Source organism: Pecten maximus, chromosome 2 (genome assembly GCF_902652985.1).
Source record: "Pecten maximus chromosome 2, xPecMax1.1, whole genome shotgun sequence".
Lineage (NCBI taxonomy): Eukaryota > Metazoa > Mollusca > Bivalvia > Pectinida > Pectinidae > Pecten > Pecten maximus.
Window position 1 is genome coordinate 2,687,756 of NC_047016.1, and position 23,152 is coordinate 2,710,907.

Sequence of the window (23,152 nt, forward strand, 5' to 3'; positions counted from 1 at the left end):
TCCTTCCATACTCCCCAACGTTAACGTCCTTCCATACTCCCCAACGTTAACGTCCTCCCATACTCCCCAACGTTAACGTCCTTCCATACTCCCCAACGTTAACGTCCTTCCATACTCCCCAACGTTAACGTCTTTCCATACTCCCCAAAGTTAACGTCCTTCCATACTCCCCAAAGTTAACGTCCTTCCATACTCCCCAACGTTAACGTCCTTCCATACTCCCCAACGTTAACGTCCTTCCATACTCCCCAACGTTAACGTCCCTCCATACTCCCCACCGTTAACGTCCTTCCATACTCCCCAACGTTAACGTCCTTCCATACTCCCCAACGTTAACGTCCTTCCATACTCCCCAACGTTAACGTCCTTCCATACTCCCCAACGTTAACGTCCTTCCATACTCCCCAACGTTAACGTCCTTCCATACTCCCCAACGTTAACGTCCTTCCATACTCCCAACGTAACGTCCTTCCATACTCCCCAACGTTAACGTCCTTCCATACTCCCCAACGTTAACGTCCTTCCATACTCCCCAACGTTAACGTCCTCCCATACTCCCCAACGTTAACGTCCTTCCATACTCCCCAACGTTAACGTCCTTCCATACTCCCCAACGTTAACGTCTTTCCATACTCCCCAAAGTTAACGTCCTTCCATACTCCCCAAAGTTAACGTCCTTCCATACTCCCCAACGTTAACGTCCTTCCATACTCCCCAACGTTAACGTCCTTCCATACTCCCCAACGTTAACGTCCTTCCATACTCCCCATCCTTCCATACTCCCCAACGTTAACGTCCTTCCATACTCCCCAACGTTAACGTCCTTCCATACTCCCCAACGTTAACGTCCTTCCATACTCCCCAACGTTAACGTCCTTCCATACTCCCCAACGTTAACGTCCTTCCATACTCCCCAACGTTAACGTCCTTCCATACTCCCCAAAGTTAACGTCCTTCCATACTCCCCAACGTTAACGTCCTTCCATACTCCCCAACGTTAACGTCCTTCCATACTCCCCAACGTTAACGTCCTCCCATACTCCCCAACGTTAACGTCCTTCCATACTCCCCAACGTTAACGTCCTCCCATACTCCCCAACGTTAACGTCCTCCCATACTCCCCAACGTTAACGTCCTCCCATACTCCCCAACGTTAACGTCCTCCCATACTCCCCAACGTTAACGTCCTCCCATACTCCCCAACGTTAACGTCCTTCCATACTCCCCAACGTTAACGTCCTTCCATACTCCCCAACGTTAACGTCCTTCCATACTCCCCAACGTTAACGTCCTTCCATACTCCCCAACGTTAACGTCCTTCCATACTCCCCAACGTTAACGTCCTTCCATACTCCCCAACGTTAACGTCCTTCCATACTCCCCAACGTTAACGTCTTTCCTTTGTGCGGTTGTTGCTCGATTTCTCTCTATCCTGTATTGTTCGTGATTTTCGTGAGTTTCATTTCTCAGGCATTGTTGTCACATTTTCCTTTTGTGTGTGTTAGTCCATCTATTGTGGTTTATTCACAAAGTTTTACGTACTCGGGTAGTAGAATGATTTGCCACCGGTGCATTTTTCTTTGTACTTCTAATAGCTTGTTGACAAAATCCCACACTTCTCGAGTTCCTAAAGATAATAATTCCACTCGCATTTGATCGACATTTCATCTATAGTTATTATGTATTTTGAACAAGTGCAAAATCCGTGCACAATTGTCGGCCATGTCTGGTGTAAGGGCCAGAATAAATCCGGACTAGATTCTAGATAGAACAATTAAGTCAATGTTCTCCAATAATTTTGAACATTTATCATTATAAACCAGTATTAACAATGAACTACGATTTTGGTACGTACGTTTTATCTTAATTATTGCCATAGTGATCGGATATAGGTCTAGTAGTGAACACAAATCTCTTCATTTTACATACACTTATTTGCTGTTATGACCCAACAACCAGGTACAGATAACCCAGGGACGTTTATATACGTAAAGCTGCAGTACCTAATTAATTTATTGTTTAATTTTCAATCAATAGTTTCAACCAAAATATATGTTTATCTTATGAATCATTTCCTTGGAATGCCACGTCCGCCCCAAGCTAACAAATCACACCTGGCGGCATACTTCAAAGGTGTCGCTCTTGTCAAAGTACGTGACGTCACACCACTCGCCGAAGCTTCATTTCCTGTTCATCATGGCGGCTTTCCACTACAACTATGCTATCGTCTGTCGTATTCCAGACAGTTTTCAGGACATCCAGCTGCAGCAAGCAGATGCGGACCCTATCGATATTGAAAAGGCACGCGATGAGCATGCAGAATTCATCAAAACGCTTAAAAAATGCGATGTGCGCGTGATTGAGTTGGCGTCGGACGAAGCGTACCCCGAATGTTCATTCCTTGAAGATTGTGCTTTGGCTATTGGAGGAGTGGCTCTCATCCTCAGACCCTTCTCTAAGACCAGACATGGAGAGGTATTTTTTAGTTTGTTTGTACCTGTAGGTTTTAATTGAGTTTTATTCCTCCGAAATGTTCACGGATCTAGACTCCACACATACAAACCATCGCATTGTACTGGCTCGATCAGGCCTAAATGTAAACAAGTCGGAATATAGACACAAACTTACTGTGTTATTCACAGATTGAGTTTGATATTAATCTAGGTAAAATAGCCTTTGTTTTCATAAGTAATGGTATGGGGTGCCGTTTTACTTTTTATGCCCATTTGGCCATGCTCATATCACTTAAAAGTTTTAGTAAGGGATGTCGCATAAAGTCTAACTGATAGGCATATCACTTAAATGTCTAACATTTAATAATAACATGTGAATAAGAAATATCTACAGTATAGCAAGTCAAGGTTGAAAAAGTCACCTTTTTATTGATATCCATAAATCAATGTATGGATCCATGAATAATTCTAAATATCCATAATTTATTCGTTAATTACGTTATTTATGGATTTCACTTAATGATAATAAAAAGTAAAAAGGGGCCCCATATAAAATGGAGGTGAATGACTTTTAGCCATATAATTTTGTCCATACATAGGTTGCAGGGATCCGGAAGCTTTTACAGGAACTGAACCTCCATGTTTACGAGATCAAGGATCCCGATGCATATGTGAATGGAGGGGATGTTTTCTTCACTGGTGAGTACATGCACAGTGGACATGTTTATTGTTTGTAGGTACATTGGACGTTACTAGCTGCTTATGGACATGTTTATTGTTTGTAGGTACATTGGACGTTACTAGCTGCTTGTGGTGTTCTGATTATCAAAATATAATAAAAAAAAAAGTTTGCTTATGAATAAAAACCCAAGTGCTCCATTGTGATTTTCAAAGCTCGATTAATCAGAGAACTTTATAATAAAAAAAGACTAGTAGATGACAGAAATATTCCACAGGACCACGGTGGCAGAGTGGTTAAGGTGTCCCGACACTTTATCACTATGGCCCTCCACCTGTGGGTTGCGAGTTAGAAACCTACGTGGTGCAGTTGCCAAAACCTGGCTTGTCCTTAAATGACCCTGGCTGTTAATAGGACATTAAATAAAAACAAACAAACAATTCCACAGGAAAACATCATACTTTATCACTGGAAGTATCCAAACAATGTCACTTGAACAGGTAGAGCTAGCTTTCGTTTTGTACTTTCAAACCAGCACTGAGACTGCAGGCCTAAGTTTTTGAAAATGGCAGAACGCATAAAGGTTAAACAGGAATACACATAAATAAGTCTATATTTGGTCTAAGAATATTAGAACTAAAGCAGTTGAAAATATATTTTGAAAAAAGAATGAAAAAGGAAAGCTTTGAAACTCAACACCGCAAGTGTATAGACAAAAATAAGACATACATGTATTCTATGAATGCTATTTTTCCCATATGAGATGTGAACTATATCTTATGTTTTGAATTTAGTAAATACTTTAATTTTGCTTCTGCTCAGCTACAAGACATGTTACCCATTTATAGCCTTATCAAGATAGTACATAGATGTCTCTTTTAAGGCTACATTGATAATGCAACTATTTAATGGATTCCATCTTGGTTAATGTTGGGTAATAATCCAAGAATTTCCAATTGAATACTGATTGCCATAAGGTAAACATCAGAAACCTTCAGGTTAGTCAGGTAATGGAGCAGAATCCTAATCCAAAAAGCACACTGTTTAGTGGTTATATTTTGCAGTGGTTATATCTTAACTGTATTTGTGTTTCGTCTCAAATCCATGATTTCTAAACACCAGTGACATATTTAACAAATCAGCGACATTAAAGAGAAGTGTCATAGTACCACCATTACTTGATGAACATAATTATAACTCAACAATGTTAGTTCAATATATATTTTAATCAACTGCATTAATATAGAAAGAAGTTGGGATATGAAACATATATTTTAATAGTGGATAAATATGTGTAAAAAATGTGTCAATTCTAACCCTATGCATGAATATACATGTATGTCCTTAAACAAAAAAAAGTGAATTATTGATCCTGCCAGTTTAAATCATTTAACAGTGACTTGTCACTCACATCATGTACGGATAAAATAACATTTACACAAGATTATCCAAATCAGTGAAACTTCGTATCTAAAACATGACGCAGCAGCCATGACATTTTGATACAGGACGATGTCTGAAATATTCACGGATATTTGCAAAAATGAGAAAATAAAAATTTGTATTCAAGATTTAAAATTGATGACAAACACCAAGCTTGAATTGTGATTCACATGCTGTTGTGCTCAATTATGGCCTATATTTCTTACCCTCTTGGGTATAAAGGATAAAGTAAAGTTTATTTGTACAATAGTGTAACAGCTGTTCAACTGATTCTACAAACACCTGTTTTATGCAGGTCTATTCCTTGAAGGAGTATGAGTGTTTCATTCTCTATCTACTAAAAAACCCTATGTATGTCTGATAGAGACATGTATCCCCCTCCCCTAACTAAGGTCCAGCTCTGATAGAGACATGTATCCCCCTCCCCCTAATATAACTAAGGTCCAGCTCTGATAGAGACATGTATCCCCCTCCCCCTGATATAACTAAGGTCCAGCTCTGATAGAGACATGTATCCCCCTCCCCCTAATATAACTAAGGTCCAGCTCTGATAGAGACATGTATCCCCCTCCCCCTAATATAACTAAGGTCCAGCTCTGATAGAGACATGTATCCCCCTCCCCCTAATATAACTAAGGTCCAGTTCTGATAGAGACATGTATCCCCCCCCCCCCCCCCTAATATAACTAAGGTCCAACTCTGATAGAGACATGTATCCCCCTCCCCCTAACTAAGGTCCAGCTCTGATAAGACACATGTAATCCCCGCCCCCCCCCCCCCCCCCCCCCCCATTATAACTAAGATCCAGCTCTGATAGAGATATGTATCCCCCTCCCCCTAACTAAGGTCCAGCTCTGATAAGACACATGTACCCCCCCCCCCCCCCCTATTATAACGAAGGTCCAGCTCTGATAGAGATATGTAGCCCCCTCCCCTAATATAACTAAGGTCCAGTTCTGATAGATATGTATCCCCCTCCCCCTAATATAACTAAGGTCCAGCTCTGATAGAGATATGTATCCCCCTCCCCTAATATAACTAAGGTCCAGTTCTGATAGATATGTATCCCCCTCCCCCTAATATAACTAAGGTCCAGCTCTGATAGAGACATGTATCCCCCTCCCCCTAACTAAGGTCCAGCTCTGACAGAGACATGTATCCCCCTCCCCCTAACTAAGGTCCAGCTCTGATAGAGATATGTATCCCCCTCCCCCTAACTAAGGTCCAGCTCTGATAGAGACATGTATCCCCCTCCCCCTAACTAAGGTCCAGCTCTGATAGAGACATGTATCCCCCTCCCCCTAACTAAGGTCCAGTTCTGATAGAGACATGTATCCCCCTCCCCCTAACTAGGGTCCAGTTCCCAGGTGCGTATCTATCTCCATTCAATATATAACTTGTTACATACCAAGCATCCCTGTTTGTTTGTTTGCTATGAATTAGCTCTACAAACCAATGCTGGATCCCAGACCTGGCTCTACAAACCAACGCTGGATCCCAGACCTGACTAGATTTTCTAAAGGTCATATTAAATATGCAGAACCTGCAGTTGTATGATCTTATCAAATCCTGAATCTGCAAAGGGAAGTTTTTGTAATTTGAAAATTACTGTACAGTTTGTATATAAAACTCTGGTGTTATTTCTTGGTAATACAGTGTTATTACATATGGATGGTAATACTGTACATGTAGCAGAAGTTGTACTCTCGATCTCTCATTCCTAAGATTTTGGTGAATTTTTTTCTTCTAATGAGCATGATGTTCCTGTTAAAACAGATTTAAAATGTGTCACTGAGAAAAAATTGTGAACTTTACCATTAAAACCTGTTTATTATGTATTAAATGCCTGTAAGAAACAAAATAGTTATGCAACAGATTGTTTATAAGACTCTCGCGATCGACTGTCACAATACCAGATTGTTTATAGGAAGACTCCTGACTGTCACAACACCAGATTGTTTACAAGACTCTCGACCGTCACAACACCAGATTGTTTATAAGACTCTCGACTGTCACAACACCAGATTGTTTATAAGACTCTCAACCGTCACAACACCAGATTGTTTATAAGACTCTCGACTGTCACAACACCAGATTGTTTATAAGACTCTCGACTGTCACAACACCAGATTGTTTATAAGACTCTCGACTGTCACAACACCAGATTGTTTATAGGAAGACTCCTGACTGTCACAACACCAGATTGTTTAGAAGACTCCTGACTGTCACAACACCAGATTGTTTATTAGACTCTCGACTGTCACATCACCAGATTGTTTATAAGACTCTCGACTGTCACAACACCAGATTGTTTATATGACTCTCGACTGTCACAACACCAGATTGTTTATATGACTCTCGACTGTCACAACACCAGATTGTTTATAATACTCTCGACTGTCACAACACCAGATTGTTTATAAGACTCTCGACTGTCACAACACCAGATTGTTTATATGACTCTCGACTGTCACAACACCAGATTGTTTATATGACTCTCGACTGTCACAACACCAGATTGTTTATAATACTCTCGACTGTCACAACACCAGATTGTTTATAAGACTGCTGACTGTCACAACACCAGATTGTTTATAAGACTCTCGACTGTCACAACACCAGATTGTTTATAAGACTCTCGACTGTCACAACACCAGATTGTTTATAAGACTCTCGACTGTCACAACACCAGATTGTTTATAAGATGCCTGACTGTCACAACACCAGATTGTTTATAAGATGCCTGACTGTCACAACACCAGATTGTTTATAAGACTCTCGACTGTCACAATACCAGATTGTTTATAAGATGCCTGACTGTCACAACACCAGATTGTTTATAAGACTCCTGACTGTCACAACACCAGATTGTTTATAAGACTCTCGACTGTCACAACACCAGATTGTTTATAAGACTCCTGACTGTCACAACACCAGATTGTTTATAAGACTCCTGACTGTCACAACACCAGATTGTTTATAAGACTCGACTGTCACAACACCAGATTGTTTATAAGACTCCTGACTGTCACAACACCAGATTGTTTATAAGACTCGACTGTCACAACACCAGATTGTTTATAAGACTCCTGACTGTCACAACACCAGATTGTTTATAAGACTCTCGACTGTCACAACACCAGATTGTTTATAAGACTCTCGACTGTCACAACACCAGATTGTTTATAAGACTCTCGACTGTCACAACACCAGATTGTTTATAAGACTCTCTACTGTCACAACACCAGATTGTTTATAAGACTCTCGACTGTCACAACACCAGATTGTTTATAAGACTCTCGACTGTCACAACACCAGATTGTTTATAAGACTCTCGACTGTCACAACACCAGATTGTTTATAAGACTCCTGACTGTCACAACACCAGATTGTTTATAAGACTCTCGACTGTCACAACACCAGATTGTTTATAAGACTCTCGACTGTCACAACACCAGATTGTTTATAAGACTCTCGACTGTCACAACACCAGATTGTTTATAAGACTCTCGACTGTCACAACACCAGATTGTTTATAAGACTCCTGACTGTCACAACACCAGATTGTTTATAAGACTCCTGACTGTCACAACACCAGATTGTTTATAAGACTCTCGACTGTCACAACACCAGATTGTTTATAAGACTCCTGACTGTCACAACACCAGATTGTTTATATGACTCTCGACTGTCACAACACCAGATTGTTTATAAGACTCTCGACTGTCACAACACCAGATTGTTTATAAGACTCTCGACTGTCACAACACCAGATTGTTTATAAGACTCTCGACTGTCACAACACCAGATTGTTTATAAGACTCTCGACTGTCACAACACCAGATTGTTTATAAGACTCTCGACTGTCACAACACCAGATTGTTTATAAGACTCTCGACTGTCACAACACCAGATTGTTTATAAGATGCCTGACTGTCACAACACCAGATTGTTTATAAGACTCTCGACTGTCACAACACCAGATTGTTTATAAGACTCTCGACTGTCACAACACCAGATTGTTTATAAGACTCTCGACTGTCACAACACCAGATTGTTTATAAGATGCCTGACTGTCACAACACCAGATTGTTTATAAGATGCCTGACTGTCACAACACCAGATTGTTTATAAGAAGACTCCTGACTGTCACAACACCAGATTGTTTATAAGACTCTCGACTGTCACAACACCAGATTGTTTATAAGACTCTCGACTGTCACAACACCAGATTGTTTATAAGACTCTCGACTGTCACAATACCAGATTGTTTATAAGACTCTCGACTGTCACAACACCAGATTGTTTATATGACTCTCGACTGTCACAACACCAGATTGTTTATAAGACTCTCGACTGTCACAATACCAGATTGTTTATAAGATGCCTCGACTGTCACAACACCAGATTGTTTATAAGACTCCTGACTGTCACAACACCAGATTGTTTATAAGACTCCTGACTGTCACAACACCAGATTGTTTATAAGACTCCTGACTGTCACAACACCAGATTGTTTATAAGACTCTCGACTGTCACAACACCAGATTGTTTATAAGACTCCTGACTGTCACAACACCAGATTGTTTATAAGACTCTCGACTGTCACAACACCAGATTATTTATAAGACTCCTGACTGTCACAACACCAGATTGTTTATAAGACTCCTGACTGTCACAACACTAGATTGTTTATATGACTCTCGACTGTCACAACACCAGATTGTTTATAAGACTCTCGACTGTCACAACACCAGATTGTTTATAAGACTCCTGACTGTCACAACACCAGATTGTTTATAATACTCTCGACTGTCACAACACCAGATTGTTTATAAGACTCTCGACTGTCACAACACCAGATTGTTTATAAGACTCTCGACTGTCACAACACCAGATTGTTTATAAGACTCTCGACTGTCACAACACCAGATTGTTTATAGGAGACTCTCGACTGTCACAACACCAGATTGTTTATAAGACTCTCGACTGTCACAACACCAGATTGTTTATAAGACTCTCGACTGTCACAACACCAGATTGTTTATAAGACTCTCGACTGTCACAACACCAGATTGTTTATAAGACCCCTCGACTGTCACAACACCAGATTGTTTATAAGACTCTCGACTGTCACAACACCAGATTGTTTATAAGACTCTCGACTGTCACAACACCAGATTGTTTATAAGACTCTCGACTGTCACAACACCAGATTGTTTATAAGACTCTCGACTGTCACAACACCAGATTGTTTATAAGACTCTCGACTGTCACAACACCAGATTGTTTATATGACTCCTGACTGTCACAACACCAGATTGTTTATAAGACTCTCGACTGTCACAACACCAGATTGTTTATAAGTCTCCTGACTGTCACAACACCAGATTGTTTATATGACTCTCGACTGTCACAACACCAGATTGTTTATAAGATGCCTGACTGTCACAACACCAGATTGTTTATAAGACTCTCGACTGTCACAACACCAGATTGTTTATAAGACTCCTGACTGTCACAACACCAGATTGTTTATAAGACTCTCGACTGTCACAACACCAGATTGTTTATAATACTCTCGACTGTCACAACACCAGATTGTTTATAAGACTCTCGACTGTCACAACACCAGATTGTTTATAAGATGCCTGACTGTCACAACACCAGATTGTTTATAAGACTCTCGACTGTCACAACACCAGATTGTTTATAAGACTCTCGACTGTCACAACACCAGATTGTTTATAAGACTCCTGACTGTCACAACACCAGATTGTTTATAAGACTCTCGACTGTCACAACACCAGATTGTTTATAATACTCTCGACTGTCACAACACCAGATTGTTTATAATACTCTCGACTGTCACAACACCAGATTGTTTATAATACTCTCGACTGTCACAACACCAGATTGTTTATAAGACTCTCGACTGTCACAACACCAGATATAGGAAGACTCTCGACTGTCACAACACCAGATTGTTTATAATACTCTCGACTGTCACAACACCAGATTGTTTATAAGAAGACTCCTGACTGTCACAACACCAGATTGTTTATAGGAAGACTCTCGACTGTCACAACACCAGATTGTTTATAATACTCTCGACTGTCACAACACCAGATTGTTTATAAGACTCTCGACTGTCACAACACCAGATTGTTTATAAGACTCCTGACTGTCACAACACCAGATTGTTTATAAGACTCTCGACTGTCACAACACCAGATTATTTATAAGACTCCTAACTGTCACAACACCAGATTGTTTATAAGACTCTCGACTGTCACAACACCAGATTGTTTATAATACTCTCGACTGTCACAACACCAGATTGTTTATATGACTCTCGACTGTCACAACACCAGATTGTTTATAAGACTCTCGACTGTCACAACACCAGATTGTTTATAACACTCTCGACTGTCACAACACCAGATTGTTTATAAGACTCCTGACTGTCACAACAACAGATTGTTTATAAGACTCTCGACTGTCACAACACCAGATTGTTTATAAGATGCCTGACTGTCACAACACCAGATTGTTTATAAGACTCTCGACTGTCACAACACCAGATTGTTTATAAGACTTGACTGTCACAACACCAGATTGTTTATAAGACTCTCGACTGTCACAACACCAGATTGTTTATAAGACTCCTGACTGTCACAACACCAGATTGTTTATAGGAGACTCTCGACTGTCACAACACCAGATTGTTTATAAGACTCTCGACTGTCACAACACCAGATTGTTTATAAGACTCTCGACTGTCACAACACCAGATTGTTTATAAGACTCTCGACTGTCACAACACCAGATTGTTTATAAGACTCTCGACTGTCACAACACCAGATTGTTTATAAGACTCTCGACTGTCACAACACCAGATTGTTTATAAGACTCTCGACTGTCACAACACCAGATTGTTTATAAGATGCCTGACTGTCACAACACCAGATTGTTTATAAGACTCCTGACTGTCACAACACCAGATTGTTTATAAGACTCTCGACTGTCACAACACCAGATTGTTTATAGGAGACTCTCGACTGTCACAACACCAGATTGTTTATAAGACTCTCGACTGTCACAACACCAGATTGTTTATAAGACTCCTGACTGTCACAACACCAGATTGTTTATAAGACTCTCGACTGTCACAACACCAGATTGTTTATAAGACTCTCGACTGTCACAACACCAGATTGTTTATAAGACTCTCGACTGTCACAACACCAGATTGTTTATAAGACTCTCGACTGTCACAACACCAGATTGTTTATAAGACTCTCGACTGTCACAACACCAGATTGTTTATAAGACTCTCGACTGTCACAACACCAGATTGTTTATAAGACTCTGGACTGTCACAACACCAGATTGTTTATAAGACTCTCGACTGTCACAACACCAGATTGTTTATAAGATGCCTGACTGTCACAACACCAGATTGTTTATAAGATGCCTGACTGTCACAACACCAGATTGTTTATAAGATGCCTGACTGTCACAACACCAGATTGTTTATAAGACTCTTGACTGTCACAACACCAGATTGTTTATAAGACTCTCGACTGTCACAACACCAGATTGTTTATAAGACTCTCGACTGTCACAACACCAGATTGTTTATAAGACTCTCGACTGTCACAACACCAGATTGTTCATATATTCCTCTTAGTATTGTCTTTTAAAATGACGAAGATGATATGTATGAAGTCTTCAATCCTGAGCTTGTCCTTGTGTTTATGTTGTAATAAGAAACATGGTCAAGCAGGCTGCTATAGTTGTCAGGATGAAGAACAGGCAGAAGAAGAACACATCTAATGCTGATACGAAATCTGCCCATGTCATCACTTGACTTTCCTTTTCACAGGAGATTGTAGTAAAACCTTGTTCTGTTTTCATACAGCTATTACTAGTAGATTTTGAGTTGAATTTGTTTCGTCCAGAATCCATGCTGGAGGAAAGATTTTCTGGAGGTTTGTCTTCTGCATGTACATCTTGTAAGGGTCTAGATACATTACTGGAGTTTACTTGGTGTAGTGAGTGGCAGTCTGAGTGTGGTGGGTGGTGTGAGTGGCAGTCTGAGTGCGATAGGTGGCTTGAGTGGCAGTCTGAGTATGGTGGGTGGCAGGGTGAGTGTTGGGATGGATCTGTCAAACTATCAGATCGCACATCTATCTTGGCAGTCCGAAATTTTACAACAAAACAAGTCTGCATTCTCTTAAAGAATCGTATGAAGCGCTGAACACTCAATGGCACAGCCTCAGATTGAAGGCGATTGTGTAGACGAACCTGGATCACTGTTACCATGACAATAAGTGTTCCTAGAGACAGTAAAGCCAGTAAGTAGGTACTCAGGTAACATGTTGTCTGGGAGCTGACAGGGAGAGAGCTACTCACAATGGTAAGAAACACGGCGAACGCCAGGTAGACAGTCATGCTGAAGCTGATCTTTTCACCGCTGTCCACTGGAATGATGAAGGAGAAGATGGCAAGGACAGAGAGGAAGAGGACTGGACAGATGATCGTAATCCAATAATATTGAGGTTTCCTTCTCAAGTTCAGTGACACCTCAATCTGATTAACGCCATTTTGGTTGCTGGTCCGTCTAACCTCAGAGGAGACCAAGTCCCACAGTCCATTCGGTTGGAAAGTTTCCAATTCCACTTCATCTAAACCAAGGTCAAAGGTCATGTCCACAGAGGATGTAGTCCATGCCCCAAATATCAGCTTACAAGACTGACTGTCAAATGGGAATTTCAAAATGTCTATGTAACATGTAGTCTCAAATACTTCATATGGCATCCAGAAGATAGCTCCGTCATGACGGATTTTGACTAAGATGACATCATCACCGAGCTCCTGTAGCTTTGTGAATCCGTTCTGTAGAGTGAGATCTGGTTTCCAAACCTGATTCTGGGGCAGGTAGAAATAGTCGATGTCACTGTAGTTATCTGGATTCCATGTTAGGTATTGGTCAGTCCAGACCAGTTCAAGGAAACCAGTTGTGGTTAGCTTCTCCTCTACCTCGTCCAGAAAGTTGATTCCCTTCAAGTGGAAAGATACATGCACCATAATCAGAACTTGGAGGTCAACTCGTGGAGGAATCAATTTCTTATATTCACGCTGGTTAAATAATTCATTTTGTAGAGATTTGAGAATGGCTCCTGACTGAGACAGAGTCAGAGTTAAGATTGACAGTAGTACGAGTGTCATGTACAGTATCTTCTCCATGTTACCCTGGACTGATCCGGTCCGCGGTCAGACTGAAGTAAAACTGTCCCTGTCCAGTTGTTGTAATGATACAGGTGTTTACCTGTAATTCATTTGTTGACTCACAATGATTATCAGGTACACACTGCTGACCACAAACCATTTTGTTGATGATGTTTGTTGACGAGACCAGTGGCTGATCATCAGTAATTTGTTGCTGTGGGTAACACCTCTGTGCCTTCTATATAGATGTTGACTTATCAACTTTCCAATTTGAATGAATCACTTTGTAGTTTTGTTTGACCTTGATAATGAGAGTGTTATTGTGATATTAAAGAACTAGCTATAGATCACTGTCCAACGAGTTTCCCCAGTAATGAGAGTATATGTTAACAAAAGTGACCATTGTTTTATCTGTTTGAGAACGACCTGTGGAGGCCTGCCTTAGGGAAATCTGATAATGATGTGAGCCGTTCATCAGTGTGATCAGTGTGTTGTGGTACTGACGTCCACCCTTCCATAGTGGGATTACTGTCACAGTACAAGCCTAGGACACGCACCATTGTTTTCATTATTCATGCCTCAGCAACTGTTTAAATTATTTTGTTATTTATTTAATTGTCCTCTACCAAAATATATCATGACGCATCAAATCAATCTTGTTATTAAAAGCATTATGTATTGATGATGTCTGGAGGGAATTTTAATGTAATTATTTTATCTGTTAAGTATTTACCTTTCCTGGTGGTGACCAGTACTGGTGGTGTATCCATGACAACATTGTACCACTCTGTAATACAGGATTTTTCCTGGTGGTGACCAGTACTGGTGGTGTATCCATGACAACATTGTACAGTACCACTCTGTAATACAGGATTTTCCTGGTGGTGACCAGTACTGGTGGTGTATCCATGACAACATTGTACCACTCTGTAATACAGGATTTTTCCTAGTGGTGACCAGTACTGGTGGTGTATCCATGACTACTGATGGTGTATCCATGACAACATTATACCACTCTGTAATACAGGATTTTTCCTAGTGGTGACCAGTACTGGTGGTGTATCCATGACAACATTGTACCACTCTGTAATACAGGATTTTTCCTAGTGGTGACCAGTACTGGTGGTGTATCCATGACAACATTGTACCACTCTGTTATATTATATAAATAAATAACTACAACGACCTTGTAAACATTTATATATAAATAAATAACTACAACAACGACCTTGTATACATTTATATATAAATAAATAACTACAACGACCTTGTAAACATTTGTATATAAATAAATAACTACAACAACGACCTTGTATACATTTGTATATAAATAAATAACTACAACGACCTTGTAAACATTTGTATATAAATAAATGGCTACAACAACGACCTTGTATACATTTATATATAAATAAATAACTACAACGACCTTGTATACATTTGTATATAAATAAATAACTACAACAACGACCTTGTATACATTTGTATATAAATAAATAACTACAACAACGACCTTGTAAACATTTGTATATAAATAAATGACCACAACAACTACTTTGTATACATTTATATATAAATAAATAACTACAACGACCTTGTAAACATTTGTATATAAATAAATGACCACAACAACTACTTTGTATACATTTATATATAAATAAATAACTACAACAACGACCTTGTATACATTTGTATATAAATAAATGACCACAACAACTACTTTGTATACATTTATATATAAATAAATAACTACAACGACCTTGTAAACATTTGTATATAAATAAATGACCACAACAACTACTTTGTATACATTTATATATAAATAAATAACTACAACGACCTTGTAAACATTTATATATAAATAAATAACTACAACGACCTTGTATACATTTATATTATATAAATAAATAACTACAACGACCTTGTATACATTTATATATAAATAAATAACTACAACGACCTTGTATACATTTGTATATAAATAAATGACCACAACAACTACTTTGTATACATTTATATATAAATAAATAACTACAACGACCTTGTATACATTTGTATATAAATAAATGACCACAACAACTACCTTGTATACATTTATATATAAATAAATAACTACAACGACAACCTTGTAAACATTTGTATATAAATAAATAACTACAACAACGACCTTGTATACATTTGTATATAAATAAATGGCTCAAATGGTGATAGCACCTTTACCTCTGTGTCATTAATCAATTAACGTTTTATTCTGTGAATTGAACTGAAATGAAAATAACCTTTATTTATTGTCGTTTACATGGTAAACAAGCAACATAAGCTCTGTAGAATATGACACTGCTGAGGGAACAAATATTGTTTTGAATGTTGGAGGAAAACCCAAGGGAGAGAACAAACGTGCTATCGGTGGGGAAACAACGAACCCAACAGACATCATCCCCACCGCCAGCACGGCTTGAACCCACGTTCTAGGGCAGAGTGGTCTGAAGCGCACGCATGACTGCACTGACAACTGTTAGCACATTAGTGGTCACGGATACCGAGGCACCCATAATAATAATGGTCACGGCTACTGAGGCACCCATAATCATAATTAAGATTGCCACAGACTTATTAGATAAGTGACTTTGATATCGTGAAGCAGAATCCTATATGTAGGCCCCAAAACAGTACATGTTTCATTTGTGTACTTTTTTGCAAAAGTTTTGTAGTCTGAGACTTGTATATTGATATTCTCTGGTTGCATGATAAATAATTTCTGAATGTTTGGTAAATTGATATCTCTTTAACAACAAAATAATATTATCGAACATGACCAGCAAAAGTGCTACTCTAATCAATAAGGTAGGTCAGAACAAGTTTGCTTTTAAATTATTAGTACAGTATAGTTTGATTAATGCAAGGTATTCCAGTTATCGGAGGCTAGTTTCTAGATCGTAAGGTACTGATCATATGTTTACAACAAGATTAACATTAACAAAGTTAACATATAATGTTAACATTAAGTTATGCTCTATAGTTTACCCCGCTCAAATAGTAGTGATTTTATAAATACGAGTGGAATACATAAGAGATTGAGGAATGTGGGATCTTCAATGAATAGAGGTTCAAGTTTAATATACAAGAAGGCAGTTGGGACAAATGAAAAGTATGACTCCAATAGGGTTTTCAAGTGATGCAGATCTGTTCGAGTAAGTGGGGTTTTACTGTAATAACATGTTCGAGTAAGTGGGGTTTTATTGTGATCTGCTAAACTTACTTAACATCTGCCCTGGCAATGGTCTGGCACTTTTACAGGTGACATGCTGATTATTGATAAAGGCATGATCTGGATGCAAAATGATGAGAGAATTGGGGGATTTTATAGTGTGATGTACAGCAATAGTTACTGACCACATACACAGTCAGGGCCTAAAGTTACATTTACAATATATCACACACAATGTATAAACTACCACAGTTGTGCTGCAATGACCACAAGCCATAACCCCAAATGTGTCTGTTAATCAAAGTCAGATATTTTTCAAAGTAGAGCTTTCAATGGTGTTTGTTGAAAATTCTCACTTTTCACTCTACATTCAACATGTTCTGACTTTCAAAAATAGGACCAATCATAAATAATCAGTTAGAATTACCACTAGGTAGTTGTTTTTATTGAAAAAGTTTCATGTACTAAATGCCTATTCAAACTGTACCATACAAGAGGCATATTATTCTTCAGAAGTCATTTACAATTTCACCTTTTATCAGGTGTTTGCTGTGACCTTGAATGAAGATGAAAGATGTTGTTAATTTGAACTTTGATGGTCCTCCATTTCAGTAAGCTTTAAATCAGCCCAAATCATGACAATGAGGCCAAGTGTCATTATCATGATGTTACAATATTGGCCTTGGGTAGATAGGAGGTGATTGTAGCTAGAGATTGTTATAAGGCCTTGTTTGGGACAAAATACTGAGAACTCCTACATATTGATTGGAGGCATAGCCACATTAATATATGTTATTTAGTATGGTGGACAAAGTAACAGTTATGTATTTACCGACAGTTATATATTGACAATCGTTATATTGTTATACAGTTGTAATCCAAGGGAGGTAATCCTGTTATATTTCCACAGGTAAGGAGATCTTTGTAGGTGTTGGCAGTGATGAGAGGAGTAATGAGAGAGGAGCTAATGCAGTTGCCAATGTTTTTCCCGAGTATAATGTTACGCCCATTAAGATGAGGGGGGATGTTCGCCTCAAGTCCTTGGTGTGTATGGCAGGAAGAGACATCATCGCATGTGGAAACAGTCCCCAAGCCCTCAATGTGCTCAACGTAAGTCCTCCGTGTTAATTTGCTATCCAGGGTAAAAACATGAGTAAGATATATATAGATTATCTTTGAACTGTATGATAGAAGTTAACTGATCCTAAATATTCTAGAATTTTATCTGCTGTTAGTCTGGTATTCACAGATGCAATGTCTTTGATTACAGCAAATCCGTACTACAGCCCAGTACAGCTATAAGATTCTGAAGTTGGACAACGACCGTGCGGCCAACATGTTGTATGTCAACGGTCGCCTTATACATCGTACACGTAATGAGATTGGGGAGAAGTGTTACAGTGTGAGTATTTATACAACAGACTGCTACGATAGACGTGTCCTACTGATATTTGATAATGTCACATAATCACCATGGCATTCAATTCTGGTCAGATCATGATTGCAGAATTTCAATAATTGCTTTTGATTTTAAACTTTTTAAGATAACTGGTAATGGTTGAGAAACATTGTAGGCCTACTTCACCCACAGAATGTCTACATTACTCTTTATTAGCATAAATAATGGACGCAGGCTTGTAGCCTCTATATCCATATCAATATCAATACATTGTATAATATAAATATTGATTTAGGTAAACATTTATTCGCTTGTAAAGATATTCACATGTCTAAAACTCCAGTTCAGTTTAAATGCAATATTAAGATTTTGATCAACAAAATGATGTTGGGATTGTACTTCTTTTCACCATTATATAGAACTCGTTGATATTCCTTGATGTAAAAACAGACAAACATTATAACTATACAACACTGTTTCTATATACCATCTGTGTACAGGTACTTGTGTTTGGCTAGGAGTACATACCGTATGTGTCGTACTGCACTATCACACTGCCAAGCTATTGAAGCACATCACACACCTACATCAGCACTAGGGCCTGTGTGTAGTCTAAAATTTCTCACTTTTAATTTGTTTCTAACTGCTTTTTATAAGTATAGCAGGGCTTTGGTTCATGGTACACTACGTATGGAAATGGGACATTAAATTATTACCTGCTAGGATTGTATGAACCTTAAAACCCTAGTGATACTTACTGAACTGATCAATGAAAGGGAAAATCAGGTCTTTTTTCTACTTAATCCCATCATTAGTCTCTGATTAGTGTAGGAAAGAAAGGAGTATGACCAGATTATTTGATTTAGAGAAGATCTCACCAGTTACAACAAGGGCAATAACTCTCTCTTCCTTATCAGATTTATCATCAAGGGCAGTAACTCCCAAAGTCCTACCAATTTATTGAACATGTGTACATTTTCTTTCCCCGTGTCACCTCCCCAGGAGATACAAGATAAGCTTGACCAGGTCCCACACCATGAAATCAGCTTCAAGGAAATGAGCAAAGCTGGTGGCAGTGTAATCAACAGTGTACTGTTGGTGTTAAAAATGAAGCACCACAAGAGTGTGGTGTCCACTCTACCGTGACGGGGCCAGGTACTCTATCTTCTCCGCATGCTGGCCTTGTCGTTAATTCTGCAGGAAGCCTTGTCACTCCATTTGACATTTTATACTAGTACCTGTTGAAAGAAAAGCTATTTCTGTTTTTTGTTCTGTTTTTGTTTTACTAATCTGTTTCCCTTTTCTTCAGTTTTTGTCTGTTTTCACTTTTGAATGCAATGGGAATGTTATCTTGATTTTCACGTTTTTTAAATTTTAGTTTTGAATGCAGCATTTTTACTCTGTATACCAATTTGTGTGACCCATACACATTAACCAGGACAACTGTTAGCTGCTGATTTCTACAGAAACCATACATGTACACTTCATTGACATGGCTGTTGAACAAGTTACATGCATGATATATACATGTTGTGTAGGGAATGTTCCTTAGACATTTTTTGTTTCTTTGGTTAGACAGTCGGAGATCGGGTATCAGATACTGTAGCGATGATTCCCATCTTATATAAATATTGTACATAGGACATACAAGACCATTCAACCTTGGTGAGAAGTTGAATATATCCCTGTGTCAGAAAAACTACAGAAATAGGAAAATTAGATTACTTCACAATTCAAATCATTTATGGGAAAATGCTTAGGAATGTATGTATAACAATCTTGTCGGATCAGAAGAAGATTATCACAAAATGCATGTTTGTTTTCATTCACTGGAATGCCTGTGTGTAACAAAGCATCATGATTATTTATCAATGCTCATTATGTGCCTCCACATTTCAATATTTCAGGTCATCAGTGATAAAACTAGAGATAAAAACACTGGGGCCAAAATGTTAATGATAATAATGGAACATCTATGAAGTGACCACATGATATTCTGGACATAAGGTTACCATACTTAACATGGTTGTCTCTTTATCGATGATACCGAAAATATAAGATTCATTCGGCAGTGTGTCAGTCTCCATTGTATTTATATATGACTTACGTATACTATTGAGTTCCGTCAATGAGTAGAACACATCGTCATCAGGGGCAGACTTAAATGGAGAATGCTGAAGATTTGTTTTCATATATCTGATATGAAAAGGAAACCGATAGCTACAATGTATAAATATGTGGTTTAATGTTGTAGGTTCTGGATGAGAAGATTACATACGTTAAACACAGACAGGATATCAGTGAAATGGCCAAGGCTCGAGGCACACTGTCCAGTATGGTCATGTTCATCAGTAAACACAGACTCCATAAAGAGATTGTCTCTAACATCGGCCCTCAGGACCTGACCGCCTACACCGAAGTGTCCAACTTCTAACTCATTTATCATTGAAATACATTCCAAACTTGGCTGGAACCTGGTATAGATATAGGTCTAGCATTTCCTTTATGATGTGCAGTCTGTAACTGATATTTTGTAAACATCAATGCTATAGATATAAAAATTGAATTCATAGTGAGATCATGAATTGGGCATTGTAAGCAAAATATAAGGTGCCATATATAGTAGTATAGTATATAGTTTTACCTAAACTGCCCAGGTACCATGGCGTATATAATATAGATTTATCTACACCGCCCAGGTATCATGGCGTATATAATATAGATTTATCTACACCGCCCAGGTACCATGGCGTATATAATATAGATTTATCCACACTGCCGAGGTACCATGGTATATATAGAGCTGCTGTTTTTTAGTGGCATTGGCTTGTATTTTATATCTGAAGCTCCAGTCAAATTTCCATTTATTTTGCTCAAATATCTTATTATTTTATTTGACATATATGAGAGGTACTTCTACATATTTCATTTATAAAAGTGGCATAAACACATCTGGAAATAACCGAAGTCAGTTTATTCCAAAAATATGCAATGGAATATACTTTTTAGCCCTCAGAACAAAACATTCTCAGGAAGTGCCCCAACTCATCATGTAACTACCGGTAACATCACCGTCATAGGATTCCACGTTACTCATAGTAATGTCTGAATCAACTGATAAAGTTACTCATAGTAATGTCTGAATCAACTGATAAAGTTACTCAAAGTAATGTCTGAATCAACTGATAAAGTTACTCATAGTAATGTCTGAATCAACTGATAAAGTTACTCAAAGTAATGTCTGATCAACTGATAAAGTTACTCATAGTAATGTCTGAATCAACTGATAAAGTTACTCATAGTAATGTCTGAATCAACTGATAAAGTTACTCAAAGTAATGTCTGAATCAACTGATAAAGTTACTCATAGCAGTGTCTGAATCAACTGATAAAGTTACTCATAGCAGTGTCTGAATCAACTGATAAAGTTACTCATAGCAGTGTCTGAATCAACTGATAAAGTTACTCATAGTAATGTCTGAATCAACTGATAAAGTTACTCATAGCAGTGTCTGAATCAACTGATAAAGTTACTCATAGCAATGTCTGAATCAACTGATAAAGTTACTCATAGCAGTGTCTGAATCAACTGATAAAGTTACTCATAGTAATGTCTGAATCAACTGATAAAGTTACTCATAGCAGTGTCTGAATCAACTGATAAAGTTACTCATAGCAGTGTCTGAATCAACTGATAAAGTTACTCAAAGTAATGTCTGAATCAACTGATAAAGTTACTCATAGTAATGTCTGAATCAACTGATAAAGTTACTCATAGCAGTGTCTGAATCAACTGATAAAGTTACTCATAGCAGTGTCTGAATCAACTGATAAAGTTACTCATAGCAGTGTCTGAATCAACTGATAAAGTTACTCATAGTAATGTCTGAATCAACTGATAAAGTTACTCAAAGTAATGTCTGAATCAACTGATAAAGTTACTCATAGTAATGTCTGAATCAACTGATAAAGTTACTCAAAGTAATGTCTGAATCAACTGATAAAGTTACTCATAGCAGTGTCTGAATCAACTGATAAAGTTACTCAAAGTAATGTCTGAATCAACTGATAAAGTTACTCAAAGTAATGTCTGAATCAACTGATAAAGTTACTCATAGCAGTGTCTGAATCAACTGATAAAGTTACTCATAGCAGTGTCTGAATCAACTGATAAAGTTACTCATAGTAATGTCTGAATCAACTGATAAAGTTACTCATAGTAATGTCTGAATCAACTGATAAAGTTACTCAAAGTAATGTCTGAATCAACTGATAAAGTTACTCATAGCAGTGTCTGAATCAACTGATAAAGTTACTCATAGCAGTGTCTGAATCAACTGATAAAGTTACTCAAAGTAATGTCTGAATCAACTGATAAAGTTACTCATAGTAATGTCTGAATCAACTGATAAAGTTACTCATAGCAGTGTCTGAATCAACTGATAAAGTTACTCATAGCAATGTCTGAATCAACTGATAAAGTTACACAAAGTAATGTCTGAATCAACTGAACGCTTTAGGTATATAAAATGAATCCACTATCCATTAACACATAAAAGTCAGTATCACTATTCACACACACATTATAAAAATAAGCATTTCTAGTGTTAGTCAGTGTCAATGTATTAATTTAACTGTAATACTAAGGAGTGTTTAACGAGAGTGTACTTGTCCTGGGGTTGAGAGTTTTATTTATTACACTCTTATTACTAATTGTCTTTTTTAACAACCGTCAT

At 38.1% G+C, this 23,152-nt stretch overlaps 1 protein-coding gene across 2 annotated transcripts; it reads left to right on the plus strand.

The window, feature by feature from the left end:
* The first annotated feature begins 2,152 nt into the window (after nucleotides 1–2,152).
* LOC117344957 (N(G),N(G)-dimethylarginine dimethylaminohydrolase 1-like) lies at nucleotides 2,153–21,296 on the plus strand. Of its 2 annotated transcripts, XM_033907850.1 has the most exons (6): nucleotides 2,153–2,475; nucleotides 3,053–3,152; nucleotides 17,928–18,127; nucleotides 18,288–18,419; nucleotides 19,419–19,571; nucleotides 20,671–21,296. In XM_033907850.1, the coding sequence occupies exons 1-5, from the start codon at nucleotides 2,197–2,199 to the stop codon at nucleotides 19,560–19,562; spliced, it is 855 nt and encodes a 284-aa protein (XP_033763741.1). In that variant the 5' UTR covers nucleotides 2,153–2,196; the 3' UTR covers nucleotides 19,563–19,571; nucleotides 20,671–21,296. The 2 variants fall into 2 exon arrangements, with proteins under 2 accessions (XP_033763741.1, XP_033763731.1); XM_033907840.1 differs by lacking the exon at nucleotides 19,419–19,571 and having other exon boundaries at nucleotides 2,160–2,475.
* The last annotated feature ends 1,856 nt before the right edge of the window (nucleotides 21,297–23,152 follow it).

Bases quoted from the DNA above. Each gene is read 5' to 3' on its own strand.
- LOC117344957 (XM_033907840.1), top strand. From the start codon at position 2,197: ATGGCGGCTTTCCACTACAACTATGCTATCGTCTGTCGTATTCCAGAC. The intron at 2,476-3,052 runs GTATTTTTTAGT...GTCCATACATAG, and splicing joins CTAAGACCAGACATGGAGAG to GTTGCAGGGATCCGGAAGCT. The intron at 18,420-20,670 runs GTGAGTATTTAT...TTAATGTTGTAG, and splicing joins TTGGGGAGAAGTGTTACAGT to GTTCTGGATGAGAAGATTAC.